Source organism: Sebastes umbrosus, chromosome 24, assembly GCF_015220745.1.
Source record: "Sebastes umbrosus isolate fSebUmb1 chromosome 24, fSebUmb1.pri, whole genome shotgun sequence".
Lineage (NCBI taxonomy): Eukaryota > Metazoa > Chordata > Actinopteri > Perciformes > Sebastidae > Sebastes > Sebastes umbrosus.
Genome location: NC_051292.1, coordinates 955,293 through 978,714, shown reverse-complemented (window position 1 = coordinate 978,714; position 23,422 = coordinate 955,293). Strand labels below are relative to the sequence as shown.

Below are 23,422 nucleotides of genomic sequence, written 5' to 3'. Positions count from 1 at the left end.
GTGTGTGTGTGTGTCTGTCTGTCTGTCTGTCTCTGTGTCTCTGTGTCTTTGTGTCTGTGTGTCTGTGTGTCTCTGTGTCTGTGTGTTTCTCTGTGTGTGTGTGTGTGTGTGTGTGTGTGTGTGTGTGTGTGTTTGTGTCTGTGTGTTTGTGTGTTTGTGTGTGTGCGTGTGTGTGTCTGTGTGTGTCTGTGTGTGTGTGTGTTTGTCTGTGTCTGTGTGTGTGTGTGTGTGTGTGTGTGTGTCTGTGTGTCTGTGTGTCTGTGTGTGTGTGTGTCTGTGTCTGTGTGTGTGTGTGTGTGTGTGTGTGTGTGTGCGTGCGTGCGTGCGTGCGTGCGTGCGTGCGTGCGTGCGTGCGTGCGTGCGTGCGTGCGTGCGTGCGTGTGTCTCCAGAGGGATCAGGACTGATTTAGCTCCAACATCTGACTCTGTGCACATAAATAAGGCCGTGCGTAAAGACAGCAACACACCAGTTGCATGTATGCAACAGATGTCTGGCTAATAATACCAACCTGCTGCGCCTTTAAGAGGATGAGTGAGGAGGAAACTTAATATCTCTCCATATATCGAGCTCACGTCTCCATCAGCCGAGACCAGGACGCCATCTGAATCTGTCCCTGCGCGCTGCCTTCCAAACTCCACCTGCTTTTTGTTGTCTTTTTTTCTTCTTTTGTCGCACATAAACCGGATTAAATTACACATTGCACCTTTAAGAAGCTGTCACCAGGATTAGAGTTACGCGCAGCAAGCCAAGCCGCCCTCTGGAAGGGTTTTACGCACCGTTGGTTTCCAGAGTAGGGTTTCTCCCTCTTCTTCTTCTTGTTCTTCTTCTTCTTCTTCTGGTCCTGACACCGCCGGGGAGCCCTCCACGCCATGGCCGAGATAGGGAAAGGGGTCACTGCCGGGAAACTGGCCATCAACGTCCAGAAGAGGCTCACCAGAGCGCAGGAGAAGGTAAACCTCTCCATGTTGTCCCCCTGTCACGGTGAAACCTAATCCTCTACTCTTTTTTACCCTCTAACGTATTAATGGATGGATTGATTTAAGTTTAAGGGGTTTTAAATGAAACTTTACCTGAATTCCAAACATGGGGTCAAGTCAACCCTGTGACATTTAGCACCTGATATTAATATATGTAATATATTAAGGTGTTTTATTGGGTTACCTGCATAAGGGGGTTTTAAGTGACAAAATCTCAATAGCATTAAATACATTTATTAACTTAAACTTTAAAGGAACAATAGTTCATAACCGAGAGAAAATTCACATTGATTGCAATATATTATTAAATTATCTTAATAATTATTCTGCACGGTTTAAGAGTTAAAAGCACCTTAATCATTAAATTAAACTGGGGTCACCCCTGTAACATTGAACAAGTAACCCTGAAATTGCACTTTAAAACACAACACATAGGGAAAGAGAAAAGTTATGTTCTTCTTAGGTGTCCAACTGTTGTCATGAAACCAAACCCAAAGTTTTACCTCGCAAACCCTTACATTTACCCTTTAACAACTAACAATTAAAGTACTTTTAGTGTTTTTGTTTTTTTTAAAGTTCAAGGGTTTTTAGGGGTAAAATCCCCTTGAAAGCTATCCATTCACGTAGGCCCATATCTTAAAGGGGCCTTCATTTTTCAGTTGATGTGAAATTCAGGAATAGCTCTAACACTATTTGATATATTTTAAGGGGTTACTATCCCTTAAATCCCCTTTAATATACACTGAAATCCCCTTTAATCCCCTTTATATAATGCATTAAGGTATGATTAAGGTACGATTAAGGGTTTTTAAATTAAGGTGGTATGGTGGTGATTAACTTTCAAATTAATTGATCTTTTGTAACCATACCAAACACTGATCTAAATTAAGGTGTTCTTATGTTTTCAGGGGTAAATTAAGGATTAAATGATGGTATTTTAAGGGTTTCTTGTTTCTTAGCGTGTGCACATTTGATCCCCTCAACAAACTGCAGGGCTGTAGGAAGTAGTATGTATTATCGAGGATTGACATGTAGTATTCAAATCTGTTACGATACTTGTTGTACTGCGACAATATTACAAGAAGAAGTCCTTAAAGTCTTTTCAACTAAAAGTAAAAGTTCAAAGTTTCTTTAGGTTTTCAAAGTAAAAGTCAGCTGCTTTTTCTCTTCAAAATACACAATGTCCAGAAACAAATGTTGCATTCAAAGTTTCAGAGAAGTAACAGTAAAATAATGTGATATATGTTCTATAAAGTGAATAGTAAAGGAGGACAGAATGAAACCCGAGCAACAGTGTGTGTCCAGAGTTATTATTGTCTGTCCTAATCACCTGCTGAGGTTTTACCCTCTAATCACCTCGGTGCCGCCAGGAGTGCTGTCAGTCAGTCAGTCACAGACATTCAAACCACCTATTGTTCTCATTTTGTTCGGCTTTATGCGTCCTCCTCGGCCTTTCTGCTGTCTGTGTTTCCAGTTCAAACCCCCTAAAACAGACTGTTGTAACTCTAACCCGTCCTTCCTCAACGCTCCTCTGATGAGTATCTGCTCATTCCTCGTGGCAGCTGCACATATTTCCGTCCGTCTTCTTCTTGTAAAGTCTCTAATTTAGTTCCTGAAGTTTAGTCTTCTAAAAACGTTATAAATCACAGTGAGGTTTGGTTGAAGGAACTGTTCAGCATTATGCGATTATTCACTTTCTTTCCAAGAGTTGGAAGAGAAGTTTGATGTCACTCCGTGTGTTGAGTACAGAGCTGGAGGTGATTAGCTTAGCTTAGCATAAAGACTGCAAGTAGATGGAAACAGCTAGCCTGATCGCTAATCAACGCGATGTATCTGGTTTGTTTAATCTGTACACAAATGTAAATGTGAAAAAACAGTTTTAATTTGCGTTACATGATATACTGGAATTACTTCTTGTGTATCCATCCGCCCTGTGCTCCTATGCAGCAACAATATACTAGAAGTACTCATTATGCAGATTATATTTATTATAAATATTGATAAATGAATGTGTTCATCACTTTAGTGTTGCAGCTCATTTTATATATTCACAGGTGAATAAAGTCAATTATGTTATTATCTATAATAATATGTAATTGTGTATCTGTTAATTATATAGTATTATTAATCTGAATTAAGAGTTACTGCATTTACAGTTATTATTTCTGTCATGCCAAACACCTGGCAGCACACTCACAAAAACATCAGTTATAGGTACTTGTAGTTTCTTTTAAATACTTCATAATGAACTGTACACCAGAACAAGCTGCTACAAGCCTAAAACTGATCCTGATAAAGAGCTTTTTCTCCTCCAACTAACTGGCTAATTTAAATGTTTCATATGTGAACAGTCGACTCAAATAAATATCAGTATTTTTTATCTCACTGAACAAAGTATTGTGCAGTTCCCAGTTTCAACAGGAAGTGGTAAAACACCAGATCTCACATAAAGACTTTCACTTCTTCTTCTTCTTCTTCTTAAATAGTATACAACATAACTCTCTGTAGCATATTCATCTTAAATGTCACAATGTTGTGGTTGATCCAGATATCATCAGCGCATTTTTCTTTATTAAAACATCATAATCATCATTTTAGAACAATGTGACCATTTGTTTAAATAACTTTCATATCAGTAACACTTATTTAATCAATAATACAGATAGTCAATGAATGTTAATGAATGAGATAGTAATGAGTTAATGACCATGCAGATAATCCATTAAAAATACCACATTATATTACAATTAATTACCTCCATGATATCCTATTACAAATGCCTTAATTGCATCATTGTTAATGGTTAAATACTATATGGCATGAAAATAAATAATAATAAATAAATTAAGGGATGGCTTTCATCTTGTTTAAGGGGTTTGTACCGCTCCAAAAAAAACTTAAGCTGTGCAGAAACCCCATAAAAAATCCCTTAATGTAATACAATCCATTAATTTATTAATTAGTCTACCTTTAATCTGGGGTAAGTCTTTTAAATACCTGTAAGAATCACACCAACCTTAACTCATGGCTTGATATGTCAAATGTAATGTGTAAATTAAGGGAAAAGATCTTGGTTAATTTCAAAATGTTTTAGGCTTACAAAGCCCTTAAATCATGCAGATAATCAGTTATGAAATATCATATACCCAGTAACACTGCTGTGGTTGATCCACATGTCACCAGCCCACTTTTCTTTATTAAAGCATACCTCATAATAATAAATATCATTTTAGAACAATGTAATCATTTGTTTAAATAACTTTCACATTAGTAACACTTATTTAATCAATAATACAGATAGTTAATGACCAGTAAAGTCAGATCCATAATGGGATTTTTTTTCTGGCTGGTGTTTTCCAGACAGGAAGAATCGGGGAATATCAGCGACATTTTATACATATAAGTTTGTGTTTCTTTAGCCAGAAAATAGCAATAACAGGAAGAAGAAATGTTATAGATTATTAAAACAGTGACAGAAGGTTCTGGTTATAGAGGTCAAAGGTCATGGAAAAGCAGGGTCATGGTCTTGGTTTTATTACTGGACATAAAGAGGAGTTTAAATTCTTATTGTTATGTTTTTGAGGCAAAACAAATGAAGATAATTTAGTATTCTTTTTTAAAATACTCTGAAAATTGTAAAGAGTTTGGTTTATGGATGCTCTAACGTGTCTTAGGTGTGCAGGATTCTGCTGAAATGTGTCTCAAAGCCTTGAAGTCACAGATATTTATCTGGAGGAAATCAACCTGCAGGATGTAGAAAGTCTGAACTGAACTTTTCAGTCTTAGAGTCTTAGTCGGTGTGACGGACGTGGAGGCGATACTGAGCCGCTGGGAGTAAAGAGGAAGGTCAGAGTATCATCTTCCCTCTGAGGTGGAGGAGGGGAGCGTCGGCTTCAGCTGTCTGTCTGCTGGCACGCCGCCCTCCGCCCTCCGCCCTCCACCCTCCACCCTCCACACTACATTTTGTTGATGAAAAACTGTCATGTCCATTTTCAAAGGGGTCCTTTGACCTCTGACCTCCAGATATGTGAATGAAAATGGCTTCTATGGGTACCCACGAGTCTCCCCTTTACAGACATGCCCACTCTCTCCTCCGACGCGTACATGGTGTTAAAGAGGAAAAAGAGAGAGCGTTTGATAGAGACGTCACACCTGAGCATCCCTGAGTGAAATTTAAATCCTTTAAATGAAACTTTTATTGTTTCATGACACAGAACTTCTATTATTCCACTGTGAGTAATAATTTGATTCAGACCAGCTGTCGGTGCCAGCGTCGTTGTCATAGTGATGTAACGTCACCCGCTCATGTACCGGTCAGCTGTGCCGCAGAGCATTCTGGGAAAATTCCCCTCCGTGGAATCCGGATGAGTGCGGTGACGGAGGAGGGAGGAGGAGAAGGGAGGAAGGAGGAGGTGCCCTTTAGAGAGCAGCCGGAGACCCGGTGTGGTGCTGTGAGTCAAAGAGGCCGGACCCCATGACACTGAGCCACCCACCCACCCCGACACCCTCAGCACTCAATACCCCTTACCTTACCTCACCACCCCACCTCCCTTAAACCACGCTCTTTTACCCAAAACATTCCTGCACACTGCTCCACCCCCCGTACTTTAACAACTCACACATACAGAAAGAAGTAACATAAATATAACAAACAGACAAGTTGTGCTCATCCCATCAGACCCAATTCGTTGCAACTTCTCGAACAGTGTTGTCTTCTAATACTCACATCAATATAAGCCTTTATTATTTATTTAAAGATCAAGAAACATGACGGCGGATAACAGCACAGGGAGCAGAAAAACCTTTTAAAAACGTACAGACATAAAGCACAAAAAGAATCTGAAATGAACAAATTATACATATTGTAAAATATTAATGAAATTAATTAATTTAATTACTTAATTTAATTTTAATTAATAAATTAAAATGCATTTAAAAGACCTTCAGCAGCCCCTAAAGGCCTCCAGGTTCACTGCTCGGGGTCATTTTATTTTTGGCAATATGCACCAACAACAGAACAAAATAAAACTGCAGGTTAATCTGAGTCTTATCCAAAATATGGAAACACTTTATTTTAAGTATAAGCAAAATATAAAACATTTAATAAATGGTTTATAACACACTATAATGTAGTTGTAGAAGATGTTTATTTATTATAATAACAATATAGTAAAACACAGTTTTAAAAATATAAAATAAGTCTTGATAGGAGAATTGCTGTGCATTAATACATGTCCTTATATCAACATTATAGTGTGTTATAAACATGTTATTAAATGTTCATAAATGCTGCATTGGAGGACTTAAAGTGTTACCCAAACATTGTTTTAGTTGTTTGAGATTCTAGATGTAGTATTATAGATAGTAGAAGTATATATAGTAGAAGTATATTATGTAGAAGTGAAGCACTCTGTGATTATGATTTCAATAATAAGATTAGTGTGACTTTCTATACGATTAGTAATGTGACTCTAAAGTGATCAGACCTCAGGGTTGCCCTGCTTGGCCTGCACACCTGTCCCCCCCACCTCCCAGGACTCCCAGCATGCCTCACTGCTGTGGGCGGGGCTCATATGTGTGTGTGTGTCTATATATAGCCTGGGCCTCCTCCTCATCACTCTTAATACCCCTCCAACTGCCTGTGTGTGAGCGGCGGGGGTATTTATGGGGCTGAAACTGAACACCGATGGACACACACACACACACACACACACACACACACACACACACACGTCCCATTACACTTATTATAACAGTATAGGTGACACAGGTATTCACAGGTGTATGATACTTCTAGACGTATCTAGAATCACCTGAATGCACCACGAAGCAGCCTGTGACTGGTGCACAAAGAGATGACAGACACTGAGGGCAGTGAAGGAGACGCCAGCTGTGTCGTCCAAATATAGATCTGGATTTTAATAGATATACCACCACTGATTCAAATATTTCTTCTGCAGAATAATACGCTTTATTTATGTTGCACGTGATTCACAGAGACAGACCTGAAACACAGAATTAAATTATGTACAGTTAAGAAAAAGAAACTTTCTGATAACCACCATTTATAAATGGTAAATTAATAGTTAATTAAAACTTAGTTAATAGTTATTTTAGTCGTTATTTTTATTTAATTATTAGTAAGGCTATAATTTATGTTATTTTAACAGTTTATTGTTGCACACATTATAACATAAGTATTTGTTAATAATTAAGATACTATTTGTAAACCTTAAAGAAATACTTTGTAAACCATCTATAAACATATGGACGGTATTATAAATTTACAACTGATGGTTATAATACCTTGTTAAATGGTTAATAAATACTTTGTAAAACATCTGTAAACATTATTTAGATAGATAGTTAATACTCTGTCAATGGTTAATAATTGTTTTTGGTCCATCTATTTATGTAATGTATGTAGATGTTTTACAACAGATTTCTTAAAAGGTTATAAATCATTTGGTATTCAATTAACAAATATTAATATAGTATATAAAATGTTAATGTTAAACTGTTAATAAATAGTTTACTAATGTAATCTGAATGTAATAGTTATCATCTCTTATCAGCTATGATACTATATATAATTTATAAAATAATTATTTCATGTTACAGAAATTATTATTAACTATTATTATATGAAATTATAAATTTAGTGTAATAAAAATAATAAAATAATAATAATATTAATATAAATTATTACATAATGTAACTATTATATTATTATTATTATTATTGAATATTATAACTATTATTAAACATTATTAATTATCATTTCATTGCTTTTAACTTAGTTTTATTATATTACCATTTATAAATGATGATTATTATAAAGTGTTACCAAAAGGTCATGTACAGTGCGTTATCTATTACTGGTGTGCATAATAATCTAATAATCCAAAGTAGCATCGCAGCATCCATCAGATATGAATCTAACATTAGAGAAAAGTCAAAAATATAAATATGAATTTGTGCATCAGAACTTATTTTCTTCTTCTTCTGTCTCATTAATCATCTGACGACCCCTCAGATTTATCTGGTGACCCTTTGGAGCGTCCTGACTGTCTAATAATGTCTCATAGAATCAGATATCAGTCACAGGACATTTTACTGCACTATGAGTACTTTTACTGCTCGTACTGTAGTACAGTCAGCTGAAGGACTGAGAGCTGTAAACAGGCTCTGCTTGATATAAACCGTGTGTGTGTGTGTGTGTGTGTGTGTGTGTGTGTGTGTGTGCGTGTGTCTGTGTGTGTGTGTGTTGCATCAGTGGGGAAGTCCCAGTCGTCATGTTGATCGTGGTTTGTGTATCCGTCACAGGATTAAGGCGGCAGGTGGTGCTGATGGCAACGGTGGACGCTCAGATTAGCCGGTGACCTTGTCCAACTAACAAACAGCAAAACGAACGTCTTGATTTCTCCTCCTTCTACAGATAGACTGATTCATAGAGGGAGAGCACAGCAAACTCACCACAAGCCTTTTTATTCTATATTATTTTATAAGACCTTTTAATATGCAACAGAGGAAATGATCAGACACAGAGGCAGACTGATGCAACTTTTAATCAGAAACATTTTAATAAAATAAGGAAATGCTAATGTTAAAGCACATTAAAATATTTAAAAGAATAAGATATACAAATAAATATAATGAAATAATCTAAAACAAGAGAAAAATCTGAAAATAATAATTAAATTATTTATATTTAACAATGTATTTAAAACAACAATTATAAAATAATACAAATGAAATTAAAATATATTCCAAATTTAGTAAACTAAGTAAAAAACAGGTAGGCATGATGAGTCCTGTTGTGATTAACTGTAGTTCTGCAGTAGGGTATTGTAGTCTTTTTGCAGCTGTCTCGATCGTGAGCTGCAGAATCACTTCTTGGGAAACTTTACTGATTCTTAAATGTTTATTTTCTGTTTGATTCAACGGATAATGGAATAATAACTTTCTTTCCTCCTGCCATAAATAAAAGCAGATGCCTGGAAGCTGAAGATGCTTTCTAATATCATGAAGTGCTGCTTTGAGTTGGTGTCAAATATTTCTCTCGTCATTCAGGATCACTTTTACGTGTGTCATCAGGTCACTGAGGCTTTGACCTTTGACCTCCATATCCTGGCTGCCAGTAGAGACAAGACAGTTTAATGTAGCCTTACTTAACCTTAAATAAAAGTGTTTCTGGTGATTGTGAACGCAACTTAGAGCCTCAAACAGCAAACACACACAGCTGGTAGATGTAGAGGAGACACAAGATGCTTCCCTCCAGTTATAGATCTGAATGAAGCGTGCACAGACAGATTCATAGACTGATTGATTGACTCATTGATTGATTGATTGATTGCATGTCGTCTCCTCTGCAGGTCCTGCAGAAGCTCGGCAAAGCTGACGAGACCCGAGATGCTGCGTTTGAGGAGATGGTGTCCAACTTCAACAAGCAGATGGTCAGGACACATTTTACTCCTTTTAATCATGATTTGATTCGTCAAAACACAATTTTTCTCCAAGCAAGTGAAGAAATCAGCCAACATGTTTTCTCTTAAAATACTTTAAATAAGTATTTCTATTTATTACACAGTAGAGGGCTGAGAGGAAGTGATATTTGAAGGCACATTTATGTTTTCTGTGTTTGCTCCTGCAGACTGAAGGCACCAAACTGCAGAAGGACCTGAAAGCCTACCTGGCAGCAGTGAAAAGTGAGTGTAGTTAGGAGCATTTTGTTGAATGGAACTTTAACCTTTTGACTCATTGCTCTTCCTCTCGTGTGTTTCAGCGATGCACGACGCGTCTCGGCGGCTTCAGGACTGTCTGGCCGACATGTACGAACCGGACTGGTTCGGCAAAGAGGAGATGGACGCGTTGACAGAGGTGAGAGCAGGACCCAGTAAAGAAACAGTAAGAGAATAAGTGAGCGTTTACTTCCTTTCCTCTCTCTGCTTCCACCTCAGCATCACAGACTCTTATATGTATAAATCCTGCATCTTAAATATGATATTTGCACACAGAAAAAGATGCATTCATGTTGTATTCACTGTAGGCTGAATAATCTTTACACATTAGTTTGAAAAAAGGTTTAAAAAGGAAATGTTTCAAATGTTTTAGACGCCTTTTTTCTTGAAATAATGAATATTTCTTCCAGCTAAAATCACCTGAAATAATTCAATTAAAGTCCACGGTTCTGTCTTCCTTCTAACTGCTAACACACTTTGTTTTCCTGACTGCATGCGTCTGTCTGTCCTTCCACCCTGAAGGAGATGATAGAGAAGGAGATGGACAATAACTTGGAGGTAAAAGGCAGACAGCGTCCAGTGTCTCCCACAGCCGGAGTTATTCTGGTTCCAGTTTGGCTCCATGTGGGAAACACTGGTTCAGCTCTGCAGTAGAGGAAGTAGTGGCTGGTTCTAGACCAGCCCAGTCGGCTAGAGTCCAGATCATTTTCACACTGACTGATGCAGCTGAGTGCAGCCGGCAGCGGTGGAATGTAACTAAGTACTTTACTCAAGTACTTAAGTACAAATTAGAGGTACTTTTATGATACTTTGATGTGTGTGTGCGTGTGTGCGTGCGTGTGTTTCAGGACACAGACACTCTGTGGTTAGACTACCACCAGAACATCACGGACAAATCTCTGACCTCTCTGGACGCCTACCTGGCTAACTTTCCAGACATCAAGGTGTGAATGTTTACACAAACAATATCTGAGATATTTGTCTCCTTCTTTTCACAATAAAACAAGATATTTTTAATCTTATAATCACATATCCTTTCAAAATAAGATTTCCTGATTGTAAATAAGTGACCTGCGCTGTGCTGCAGGCTCGTATAGCGAAGCGCGACAGGAAGATGGTGGACTTCGACAGCGCCCGGCATCACTTCAGCTCCTTACAGAAAGGAAAGAAGAAGGATGAGGCCAAGATCGCCAAGGTAACCACCAGTGTGTATGTGTCTGTGTGTGTGTGTGTGTGCGCGTGTGTGTGTGTGTGCGTGTGTGTGTGTGTGTGTGTGTGTGTGTGTGTGTGTGTGTGTGTGTGTGTGTGTGTGCGCGCGCGTGCATGCGTGTGCGTGTGTGTTCTGCTGCTAAAGTTTAAAGGAATAGTTTTGACTTAAGGTGGTATGAGTTAGTCATTGCACGGACAATTCATATCACCTTAAATCACTTTAATCAGTGAACTAATTAACCCTCGTTATATTCATTCACACTGACTCTAAATGCTCATTAACATGTCGCCGTTTCTCTTGAATTGTTTGCTTTTCTTTTCTCTTTCTCTCTCTCTCTCTCTCTCTCTCCTCCTCCTCCTCCTCCTCCTCTTCCTCCTCTTTGTTGCATGGTGTGCGTTGGTTAGCAAGCAGCCCTGTTGGAGATGGCGGCTCCCAGCTGGGCTCAGGGTTTGATATCAGCCCACCAGGTGGCTCAGACTAACCTCTCCTACAACCAGGTGACACTCTGGTTCATCACTGACTCCTCCCCCCCTCGCCCCACACCTGTCAGCAGGCTCTCTGTCACATGATCAGGAGACTTTGGTGATCCTCTCATGTTTCCTCTAGCGCCACCAGCAGGTTGATATTTGTGTTTTTTAGTGAAATGTCGCGGAAGGTCTAATTTTTTAGGTTAAAAAACAATTAAAAAACATTTATACGTGTGTTCATACAGTCCCTTTAACCATCTGAGACCCACAATAGACCAGTTTTTGTCTTTCTTAGGGAGTTCCAGGGGGTCTTTAGGGGGAGATAGCAGGTCAACAGTAGATGTCACATAGAAGTGGTGTACATCATCTGAAAGCTGGAAACCTGAAGATTAATTTTAGAAATAAACATTAATTAATTAACTAATTAAAATAAATTGTGAGTGTATAAGGGTTTAGAACATTATGATAGAAGTATATGATGGTCATCCCCATGCTCTATTATGTCTCGTAAATTGTTGCAGCAATTTGTGGGTTGATACCATTTGTTACACAGATTTGGTGCTAAATTTACCACTGGAGAGTTGATAAAAATGATCAATAATCCCTCCAAAATACCACATTAAGACACCAAGACCTTGAGGAACACCATAGAAAAAGCCATGCTGTGTTTTGGTATCAAAAACTTTTGACATTTGGAGATTTCTGCAAGAATTGCATGTTTCTGTGATTGGATGGCGAGAACTTGTGTTGAGTAAACTGCTCAGAAACCCCCTTATTGTCAATCTAGCTAGGAAAGCCATCCATCCTCTGAATGCTCTAGGTCTTTAGTTTGATCCATCCATCCTCTGAATGCTCTAGGTCTCTAGTCTGATCCATCCATCCTCTGAATGCTCTAGGTCTTTAGTTTGATCCATCCATCCTCTGAATGCTCTAGGTCTCTAGTTTGATCCATCCATCCTCTGAATGCTCTAGGTCTCTAGTCTGATCCATCCATCCTCTGAATGCTCTAGGTCTCTAGTTTGATCCATCCATCCTCTGAATGCTCAAGGTCTCTAGTTTGATCCATCCATCCTCTGAATGCTCAAGGTCTCTAGTTTGATCCATCCATCCTCTGAATGCTCTAGGTCTCTAGTTTAATCCATCCATCCTCTGAATGCTCTAGGTCTCTAGTTTGATCCATCCATCCTCTGAATGCTCTAGGTCTCTAGTTTGATCCATCCATCCTCTGAATGCTCTAGGTCTCTAGTCTGATCCATCCATCCTCTGAATGCTCTAGGTCTCTAGTTTGATCCATCCATCCTCTGAATGCTCTAGGTCTCTAGTTTGATCCATCCATCCTCTGAATGCTCTAGGTCTCTAGTTTGATCCATCCATCCTCTGAATGCTCTAGGTCTCTAGTTTAATCCATCCATCCTCTGAATGCTCTAGGTCTCTAGTTTGATCCATCCATCCTCTGAATGCTCTAGGTCTCTAGTTTGATCCATCCATCCTCTGAATGCTCTAGGTCTCTAGTCTGATCCATCCATCCTCTGAATGCTCTAGGTCTCTAGTTTGATCCATCCATCCTCTGAATGCTCTAGGTCTCTAGTTTGATCCATCCATCCTCTGAATGCTCTAGGTCTCTAGTTTGATCCATCCATCCTCTGAATGCTCTAGATCTCTAGTTTGATCCATCCATCCTCTGAATGCTCTAGGTCTCTAGTCTGATCCATCAATCCTCTGAATGCTCTAGGTCTCTAGTCTGATCCATCCATCCTCTGAATGCTCTAGGTCTCTAGTTTGTGGCTGTAAAGTTTCATGAGGCTGTGATTATCCTAGAGGTCACCACAGGTCATTTTATACAGTGAGGTCATGTTACACCACAATGAAATGTCTCCTATGGGGACTAACATCATCACACATAAATACAGTTTGGCTCATTGGATCCACAAGAGGTTAATTTGTTATTAAAAAAGTGAATGATTAATTTAATAGTTGACAACTGATCGATTAATGGTTGCAGCTGTAATCAAGGCTGAAATGTTCTTATTAAAATGATAATTTGGTGATTAAAAAGTCTTGTAAACTTCTACCTGTTCATAGAAATCTTATATATTATAGTAAGTATAACATATACTTATATTCTTCTCTGTTTGACGTACCGTAGCGTTCTCCAAAACACTCACTGTTGTTACAGTTTTAGCGGTTTCACCATGAATTCCTTCCTAATTCCAATAATCACCCATTACTGATGATAATAATAATAATAATAATAATAATAATAATAATAATAATAATAACATCCTAATTCATACTGAAAGAAAACATTTATTATTTCATCTCTCAATATCTCACGACTGATATGCTGATCATGTGTAGAGAGCCTCACTATAATTTGATCCCCAATCCAAACTATTGTTTACATTGTTTTTGTAAACTTTGCATCACTATCAGACTCTGATTTGAACGCTCACAGCATCCACACGTCGCTATGAAACCCTGTATGTGTTCGTCTGCATGCTGGCGTGCTCATGAAAAACTAAATTATCTGTACTACACACACACAAACACGCAATAATAATACATGTGAACTCTGTGTGTGTGCAGGCGGAGGAGGAGCTGGGCCGAGCTCAGAAGATTTTTGAGGAGCTGAACGTGGAGTTACAAGACGAGCTTCCGGCACTGTGGGACAAGTGAGACTCTTTCTTCTTCTTATAAAATATTTAACCCTCTGAGACCCACGATCCAGTCCGACTTTACGGTCTCACAGATGCTGTAACAAGTTTTAAAGCTAGAGTGAAGGTTCTGGTATCATATGAAACTAGAAAACCTAAAAAAAAATCCATTGGTACCAACCATGTCATACTAGCTTGTCAGGAAGGAGGTTAAATAACGCTCTAAACTTGCCCTAAATTTTGGCGACGAAAAACCGGCATGGCGACTTTCCAAGTGGTCCCTTTGACCTTTGACCTCAAAATATGTGAATGTAAATGGGTTCTATGGGTACCCACGAGTCTCCCCTTTACAGACATGCCCACTTTATGATAATCACATGCAGTTTCTTGCATCCAGTACAAATGTGTTATTGTCTCCTATTTTAAAATGGTGTGTTTGAATAATTCTGCATACTGGGGTCCATAAACAGTCTTGAATTATATAAATTGGGTTTCACTGTAAAGCTGCTCACTGTATAAAATGACCTGTGGAGACCTCTAGGATAATCACAGCCTCATGAAACTTTACAGCCACAAACTAGAGATCTAGAGCATTCAGAGGATGGATGGATCAAACTAGAGACCTAGAGCATTCAGAGGATGGATGGATCAAACTACAGACCTAGAGCATTCAGAGGATGGATGGATCAAACTACAGACCTAGAGCATTCAGAGGATGGATGGATCAAACTAGAGACCTAGAGCATTCAGAGGATGGATGGATCAAACTAGAGACCTAGAGCATTCAGAGGATGGATGGATCAAACTAGAGACCTAGAGCATTCAGAGGATGGATGGATCAAACTAGAGATCTAGAGCATTCAGAGGATGGATGGATCAAACTAGAGACCTAGAGCATTCAGAGGATGGATGGATCAAACTAGAGACCTAGAGCATTCAGAGGATGGATGGATCAAACTAGAGACCTAGAGCATTCAGAGGATGGATGGCTTCCCTAGCTACATTGACAATAAGGGGGTTTCTGAGCAGTTTACACAACACAAATGCTCGCCATCCAATCGCCGAAAAATTCAGTTCTTGCAGAAATCTCCAAATATCAAAATTATTTTATCCCAAATCATAGCATGGCTTTTTCTATGGTGTTCCTCAAGGTCTTGGTGTCTTAATGTGGTATTTATGACTAGAACATTTGACACAGAGTGCTGTTGACCTGCTATCTCCCCTAAAGACCCCCTGTGCCCCCCTAAAACAGACAAAAACAGCTCTATTGTGGGTCTCAGAGGGTTAATGACAACTCAGTGTTAAAAACACGTGTGTGTGTTTTTTTGCAGTCGTGTTGGCGTCTATGTTAACACATTCCAGCGCCTGGCGGGTCATCAGGAGAAGTTCCACGGGGAAATGGGCAAGGTGAGTCCAACTGTTCCCATGTGATTGATGACATCATGACCAGCTGATGTATTGATCAGTCTCTGTCTGCTCCCATCAGCTCAGCCAGAACCTGAACGACATCATGACCAAACTGGAGGAGCAGCGGGAGCTAAAGTAAGTCGAGCTTTCAGTTACATTTGAAAGATTTAAGGACATGTTGAACACATGAGAGTAATGTCCGTCACACCGCCCCCTACTGCAGAAAAGGTGGTGCTGCAGCAGCAAAGACAGGAGAAGGTGCCAAGAGGTAAAATGTGCTGCACACCGGCTGAGCATGCCACGCTTTGCTTCATTTTCATCGAGAAAATTAACTCATCGTTTGCTTTTTGAATGCAACCCTAACCCTTTAAACCACAGGCTGCCACGGGTGGGAAAAAAATCTCCTTTATATCGCCATTTCTTTTTTTTACGATTTAAAATTTTTAATGCCAGAATCGATATATTTATATACGACCTGCACCCTCCCATGTTAAATCCAGCATGGTAAACACTACACATCCAGTAAAGTATGGAAACACTTTGGGTTTCACACATTGACAGGAAAAGCAGAGCTAGACATCACGGCTAGAGCTGCATGCTCACTCTGTCACGGACAGGAAACGTTATCGTATCACGGTAACATGGCGGTGAAGCCGGCCGTCGCACTCGTCTCCGTGGTCAAATAGGCCGACGCTACGACTGTAGAGCACCCATATACTGACATTTCTGTTCTCGCATTGAAACGGCCCCGATGGAGCTGACCTTGGATGTATAAAGAGAACGGAGCTGACGGGAGAGCTAGAGACCACCTTGGTGAAGTTAGAGGAAGTAGACACGTGGGACTACGTCCGGTTTTCAAAATTAAGTGTTCACAAAGGGAACTGTATATACAAAATACATCTATGGAAATAAGATTGATGGATTATATTCACCAGAAGTATAAAACATTACATGTCCTTTATAAATTAAAAAGAAAATACCACTAATCTGTGAGGGAAATGTCTTTATTCTTTGATTCTTGGGTTGCTGGATAATAAATAATTCCTGACAATGACTGATATATTTGACTTCAGGACATCTCGGACTACATACATGCTGAAAATCAAACATTTTTACTGGATTATTTTAGAGATTTTCCAAAGTAAAAGTTCCTAGAAGTGTATGATTAAACTTTTTCCCATGGTCAAAACAAAAACACATATTAAATCTGCACCAAAGTATCGTGATAGTATTGAATCAGGAGCTATATGGTGTATCGTCCCAGTCCTACAGGCTACTGCAGTAAATAAATAAAAAAATACATTTAAACTGCTTTTTACAACCTGGGATTGTATCAAGGACACGTCAGGAAAAATCTGATTTTCACAAGTGATAATGTTTAAAGATTAAATAATACTGTTATGAGAAAAAGGTCATGCTATTATTATATATTTTATTATAAAGTTACAACTTTACAACAAAACTCAGTCCCAGTCTGGACATATTCCACTGAGGCTGTTTAAAGCTTGTTGTCGCCCTCATGTGGATGCAGCTGAGAACTGCATGTGTGATGAGTGTGAGTCAGCAAATCTTCTTCATTATCTCTTTTCTTCCTCCCTATTTTCATGCATCCTTTTCCTCTTCTCTTTTTCTTTCTCTTCCTCTCAGCGAGGAAACCAACCACAGCGAATCAGCCAGCTCACCACCAAAGGTAAAAGTTAAACTACTGACCGTGTCCACGTGAATGTAGAAACTTTTGTTGATGAAGTTACAGCAGTAGAGTCACATTGATGAATGTATGAGGATAAAAAGAAGCACCAGCGTCATTGCACAAAGCAACCAAAGGAACAAATAGAGAAGATATCAGCATAAATCAAAGGAGCACAAGAAGGAGTGTGTCGTCAGCATCTGACAACCATCCGTCATTGAGTGTGTACTAATGTGTCTCTGTGTCCCTCGCTGCTTTTGCATGTGTGCACGTGTGTGCTGTGTGGTTTCGATTGAACCCTCCTGGCGGTGCAGAGGCCCGGTCCGCCTCCCAGCCGGCCTCCACCCCGACTGACGCCGTCTCCGGACCAGAGACAGCAGCAGGACGAGGCCTCAGCGCCGGACACCAACACAGACTGCAGCGCCGCCGCGACACAGCAGGTCAGACTGGTCATCCTAGTCCTCACTGGGCTTCATGAGTTTATTTCTACCTACAGAGCAGAGATAACGTGACGCTGCTGATAGTGAACCCTCCTAACCTGAGTGTGTGTGTGAAGCAGTGTGAGCCTGGGTCAGGGGTGAACCTGCTGGATTGGGATGTGGAGGTATTACAGCCCGTCACATGTCCAGCTCCCAAGGTGGGTGTGCTTCGTTAAGGTCAAAGGTCGGCAGAGCTGAAGGGGTGAAGTCTGTGTTTACATGTAGTTTTAAAAACCTGTTAATTATATTTAATTTCACCTCGACTGGACTGATCTCACAAAACCAAAGAAGGTCCAGAACATCTTTAACCCTCTGAGACCCACAGTAGAGCCGTTTTAGTCTTTCTTAAGGGGGTACAGGGGGTGTTTAGGGGGAGATAGCAGGTCAACAGTAGATGTCACTTAGACGGGGTGACATCATCTGAAAGCTGAGAACCTGAAGATTAATCTGAGATGCAGCTCAGCACTGTGTGTAAAGTTCTTCTAGTCACTAATCATTACAACAGAAGCATATGATGGTCATCCCCATGCTCTATTATGTCTCATAAGTTGTTGCAGCAATTTTTGGGTTGATGCCATTTGTTACACAGATTTGGTGTTAAATTTAACAATTTTTTTTTTACTACTGGAGAATTGATAAAAATGATCAATAATCCCTCCAAATTACCACATTAAGACACCAAGACCTTGAGGAACACCATAGAGGAAGACATGCTGTGATTTGGGATCAAAAACGTTTTGAGATTTCTGCAAGAATTGCATTTTTCTGCGATTGGATGGCGAGCACTTCTGTTGTGTAAACTGCTCAGAAACCCCCTTATTGTCATCTAGCTAGGAAAGCCATCCATCCTCTGAATGCTCTAGGTCTCTAGTCTGATCCATTCATCCTCTGAATGCTCTAGGTCTCTAGTCTGATCCATCCATCCTCTGAATGCTCTAGGTCTCTAGTTTGATCCATCCATCCTCTGAATGCTCTAGGTCTCTAGTCTGATCCATCCATCCTCTGAATGCTCTAGGTCTCTAGTCTGATCCATCCATCCTTGTGGCTGTAAAGTTTCATGAGGCTGTGATTATCCTAGAGGTCACCACAGGTCATTTTATACAGTGAGCAGCTTTACAGTGAAACCCAATTTATGTAATTCACGACTGTTTATGGACCCAAACATGCAGAAATATTCAAATACACCATTTTAGGAAAGAAGACAATAACACATTTGTACTGCATGTGATTATCATAAAGTGGGCATATCTGTAAAGGGGAGACTCGTGGGTACTCATAGAACCCATTTACATTCACACATCTGGAGGTCAGAGGTCAAGGGACCCCTTTGAAAATGGAAATGACAGTTTTTCCTCGACAAAATGTAGCCCAGCTTTTAAGCGTTAATTAACCTCTGACAGAGATTAAATTGACAGCTACGCTTAGATTTTTTAAAGGTTTTTTAATTCAACTATTCTTTGCTCAACATGGTCTACAGACCTGGACTCTCTCACACACGTTTACGTCTCACACATGGTGCAGAGATCCAACTCCAGACTGCATGTAAACACAGTTTCTGTCATCTGGGGTGTGTGTGTGTGTGTGTGTGTGTGTTTTAACTTGAACAGATCCATTGCATGGCCATTCAGCCTCACTTTGCATGTGATTGTTTGTTTTGCTTGATACTCATTAGCTGATCAGATTTATTGATGACGGTGATTGATGAAATATGGAGGAACAACCAGTAGCCTGCCTCTACACAGCACGCCTCTTCAATTACTGCTTTCTTTAAATTTCTCTGTGTCTGATCTGCAAATTTAGGAATTTAAATGTGAAAGCAATACACACTTTCCATCTTAGTAGGTTGATGTTTTAATGAACAAAATGTTGCATTTAACACCTTTTTTTTATTTAGTTTGACTCTGCTGAGACAGCCGGGGTTAAATCTTTTTAACATAATAAATATTTCTGTGCTTGACAAGACATAAGTAATGAATGGGCGAATTAGCCTAATAATAAAATGATGATCTTAATAAAATAAAATAAAATAAAATAAAATAAATAAATTAGCAAAAAAAGAAGAGGAAAAACAACATCTAAATTGATCTGCATCAGTTTTGATAATTATGAAATAATGCTTCAAGAAAAAGCTGCAAAGCATTTTTGCGTTGCTTAAGACATAACTAATGAATGGGCTAATAAGCCTACTAATAAAATGATGATCTTCTGATAATCACCCATAAACTGAACAGGAATAAACTCTCTTATTGGAAGAAATCATACATTTTATAATACTTTTTTTATATTTATAAATGTAAAAAGGACCAGATTGAGGTCGTTAAAGGCCCGGTTTCAGCCCATGGGCCACCAATTGAATGGGCCTGCTTTACAGCTCTGAAATGCATTTTATTCTCTTTTTGGTGTCTTAAGTTTTTGGGGATTTTGATCCTATTAGGTTCATGTTACAAGCAAATTGGACTTCCCTTAAAACCCGTTGAATTCATGCGTGCTACGTTTATTTTTTAATGTATGACACTTCTTGTCTCTTACTGCTCCACGGAAGGCGCCATCATGGGACTCATGGGTAAGCATGAGTTCCTAACGGAGAAATGTGCTCTTTTATTTTCTATAATGTGAAGTAAAGCAGAGGAAGATGGACCCTAGACGAAGAAATAACGCTACAACTCCATCTTTTTTCATCACAACCTCCTTCCTTTCCTTTATGACACCCACACCACCCCGGGTCGTGACCTTTATTAACCAAACTGCTCCTCTGGCGTCTACTCTGTACCTTCCACCTACCCTTCCTGTCGCTTCAAAACCCGCCACAATGCTCCACAACCCCCTGACCTTTTGTAGCGAGAACAGACCGCTGCAGAGCAGGAGACCCTGCGTGATGAGGACCAGTACCCAGAGGAGGCCCAAGCGGGCTGGGATTACGATGAAAGCAGCACCCAGAGCTACACCCTGCAGCCCAGATGGGACAATGCAGAAACGGCTCAGGGTCAGGAGAGTTGGGGCGGCAACGGAGCTGCTCAGTCGTACGCCGAGCCAACTTGGGACGACGATGGAGTCCAAGTGGGACAGGGTGGCTGGGGTGACGATGGAGAGGTAGGGTCGGATGGATAGGGAGGCAGGAGCGACCTCAGTGGGGTCTTCAAACAATCACAAATTAAAACTTCAAGGATCATCTCTTCTTCCTTTTCTTTCTTCTGTTTAACGCTTCAGACCTTCTTCATTACACATTTCTTTGACTTCCTTAATAACACAGCCGGACCTTTTCTGCTTGTTTTATGGTGCAGAGTGCGGTGACCAATGGCTCGGATGGAGAACTCCCTCCAGGATTCCTCTACAAGGTGAAATGACGTCATGCTTCTCCTCCATTAATTTGTGATAAAATACACCATTTTTTAAGGGGAGAAGGCAAAAACATCATTTTTCATGCACTGGTCAATTTAGAGATTTTGGTTTATTTTACGTCCATAACATGTCTTCTTTCAGACTTGTGGGAAGAAAAGATTTATTTGTCTATTTGCGTCTGTAGATTTCTCCTAAATTCACCAAAAGTTACCATTAGATAATACCTCATGTTTATATTTAAATATAACATTTTGTAATACAAAAAAGTTTCATGGTGATATCTATCATTATTATTATAATAATGTTTACCCAATTTAATGATATTCATAAACATTGTCCATATTCAATCCAAACCTTTATTGTGGCTGTTTTTGTGCTCTAGGTAAAAGCGATACATGATTACGCTGCCACTGACGGTGATGAGCTGGAACTGAAGATCGGAGATGATGTGCTGGTTTTGGCCTTTGACAACCCAGATGAACAGGTCACTGACACACACTCTCTTTCACTATCAGCTTCCTACTTTTGCTTAGTAGGCATGCAGACCAGTTTAGCTTCATATACAACCTGTTTACTTGTTAGTTACTAAGATTTCTGCACTGAAACGTGTGTGTTTCTGCAGGATGACGGCTGGCTCATGGGTGTGCAGGAGTCTCACTGGGTGCAGAACAAAGATATTTCAGTCAAAGGCGTTTTCCCCGAGAACTTCACTCAGAAGGTTTGAGTTTTATGCCGCAGAAAGATTTGGCCCCGAACTCCTCCGATATAAAGATAGAACTCACTAAATGAACACATGTACACAAACCGAAATGAACATTATAGTTAGAAGATGATATGATACTGTATTACCCCGACTCACTCCCTTGTGCTAAATGGTGCACAATTATCTAAAAGTCAAATTGTACACCCAAAGTTTTTTTTTGATTTCTTATTCCTGAATTATTTATATGCTGAACTCAAAAAGGAAAAATGAGTCATGGATGTATTGTATGAATGTTTTATGTTGTGTATTATCAACAGTCGCAGTTCATTGCATGAAGCATTTGATTGTATTGTCTTTTATGGAAGAACACAGGATGTTTGCATTATCAGTCTATTACAGTTTCTTGGGCTTGTAGGATTATCAAAGGGAACAGTAGTTTTTCATTTATTTTACTGGCCATTTTGAGGACATGACTTGATGTGTGGCTTACATTTTCTAATGCACATACGCTTTTATTTTGATTTTTGAATCATCTTTTCATTGATGGATGAAATGCAAAACATCATCCAACTCAGCTATCCTTCATCTTCTTTAGTTACCACTATTTATAACTATTTACCACTTTGAGACAAGAGATGCATGCTGTTTAACTCTTTTTAAACATTTTTCATATGAAACTGATTCTGGATCTCTGTGTGCACTAACACTGGATCACTACTGTGCACACACATTTTTCTTTCTTGAGTGTTTTTTCCAGTATAAATCAGGTTCAGGCTAATTACTTTGACCCCATGGATCCAAAACTGTGACGCAAGCAGCTAAATGAGAGACTTAAACATTGAAACCTTTTTAACCAAATATACTGCAGAAACCAAAGTTAAACCCATGCAAACTGTATTTTTACATTGTGTGGAAGTGGTAACTAATGCACCATATGTTGGATCAAGTCAGTGTCATTAAAGATGAATGAAACAGCATGTGGCGTCAGTGTTTTTAATTTATCCTCAATCTGCTGAGTAAGAGGCCACGTGTTATGGCTGAAAGAGCTTAAATATTATTAATAATGCAACCATTAATTCCTCAAACCCTGCTGTTGTTCCTCTGTGCAACACCATGTCTGTCTGGTTATGGTGTCAACGGAGGCCCACACTCTGCTTACACATGTGTAGTTTGTTGTCGTGTGTGGCTTGATTGTGTAGTTTATGTGGCTATGTGGCTGTATGGGCTTCCAACATCACTAAATGTCAAACTGTATTCATTTGCCTTCTATCCTTCGTTGCCCTACCCGCTAGTTTAGTCTGCCTTACTTTTTTATACTTTATCTGACTGAGGTTTGAGCAAATTGTTGGTAAAATCCATAGTGCTGTTCATGGTTCTGATAAGGCCTACCAGCAGGTCACTGTTTGATGATAAATCCATGGTGCTGTTCATGGTTCTGATAAGGCCTACCAGCAGGTCACTGTTTAATGATAAATCCATGGTGTTGTTCATGTTGCTAAAGTAACCCACCTCATTGTATGCTGTAAAAGGGCCCACTACAGAACACCGGTGATCGATTCTGCGCAGGCTTGGCTCATCTCCAAGGAGCCAATTATCTCTGCCTAAATGTGAACAATTCATAACCCTCTGTGTCAGTATTAAGAAAATGTGTTTGTACTGAAACACGTTTACCATAAAAAAATATCAACATCCTTCAGAGATTTGGTAGAAAAATGTTTAGGTTGGTCACATAGGAACGTATTTTCCTCAGGGCGTCT

At 39.4% G+C, this 23,422-nt stretch overlaps 1 protein-coding gene across 12 annotated transcripts; it reads left to right on the top strand.

Moving 5' to 3' along the window:
• Nucleotides 1-516: 516 nt before the first annotated feature.
• Nucleotides 517-22,642, top strand: bin1b (bridging integrator 1b). 12 transcript variants are annotated; one of them, XM_037761453.1, is made up of 18 exons: nucleotides 522-951; nucleotides 9,354-9,434; nucleotides 9,632-9,686; nucleotides 9,764-9,858; nucleotides 10,568-10,663; nucleotides 10,807-10,914; nucleotides 11,334-11,426; nucleotides 13,983-14,068; nucleotides 15,382-15,457; nucleotides 15,537-15,592; nucleotides 15,681-15,725; nucleotides 17,105-17,147; nucleotides 17,459-17,584; nucleotides 20,166-20,186; nucleotides 20,462-20,713; nucleotides 20,905-20,958; nucleotides 21,345-21,446; nucleotides 21,585-22,642. In XM_037761453.1, exons 1-18 carry the CDS (start codon nucleotides 871-873, stop codon nucleotides 21,684-21,686), a joined length of 1,572 nt encoding a protein of 523 aa, XP_037617381.1. In that variant the 5' UTR covers nucleotides 522-870; the 3' UTR covers nucleotides 21,687-22,642. The 12 variants fall into 12 exon arrangements, with proteins under 12 accessions (XP_037617384.1, XP_037617382.1, XP_037617381.1 ...); XM_037761452.1 differs by having other exon boundaries at nucleotides 17,450-17,584; XM_037761456.1 differs by lacking the exon at nucleotides 15,681-15,725 and having other exon boundaries at nucleotides 517-951.
• The last annotated feature ends 780 nt before the right edge of the window (nucleotides 22,643-23,422 follow it).

Coding starts and splice junctions, on each gene's coding strand:
- bin1b (XM_037761452.1), top strand. CDS start 871: ATGGCCGAGATAGGGAAAGGGGTCACTGCCGGGAAACTGGCCATCAAC. Junction 952..9,353: donor TCACCAGAGCGCAGGAGAAG/GTAAACCTCTCC, acceptor TCTCCTCTGCAG/GTCCTGCAGAAGCTCGGCAA. Junction 20,187..20,461: donor CGCCATCATGGGACTCATGG/GTAAGCATGAGT, acceptor GACCTTTTGTAG/CGAGAACAGACCGCTGCAGA.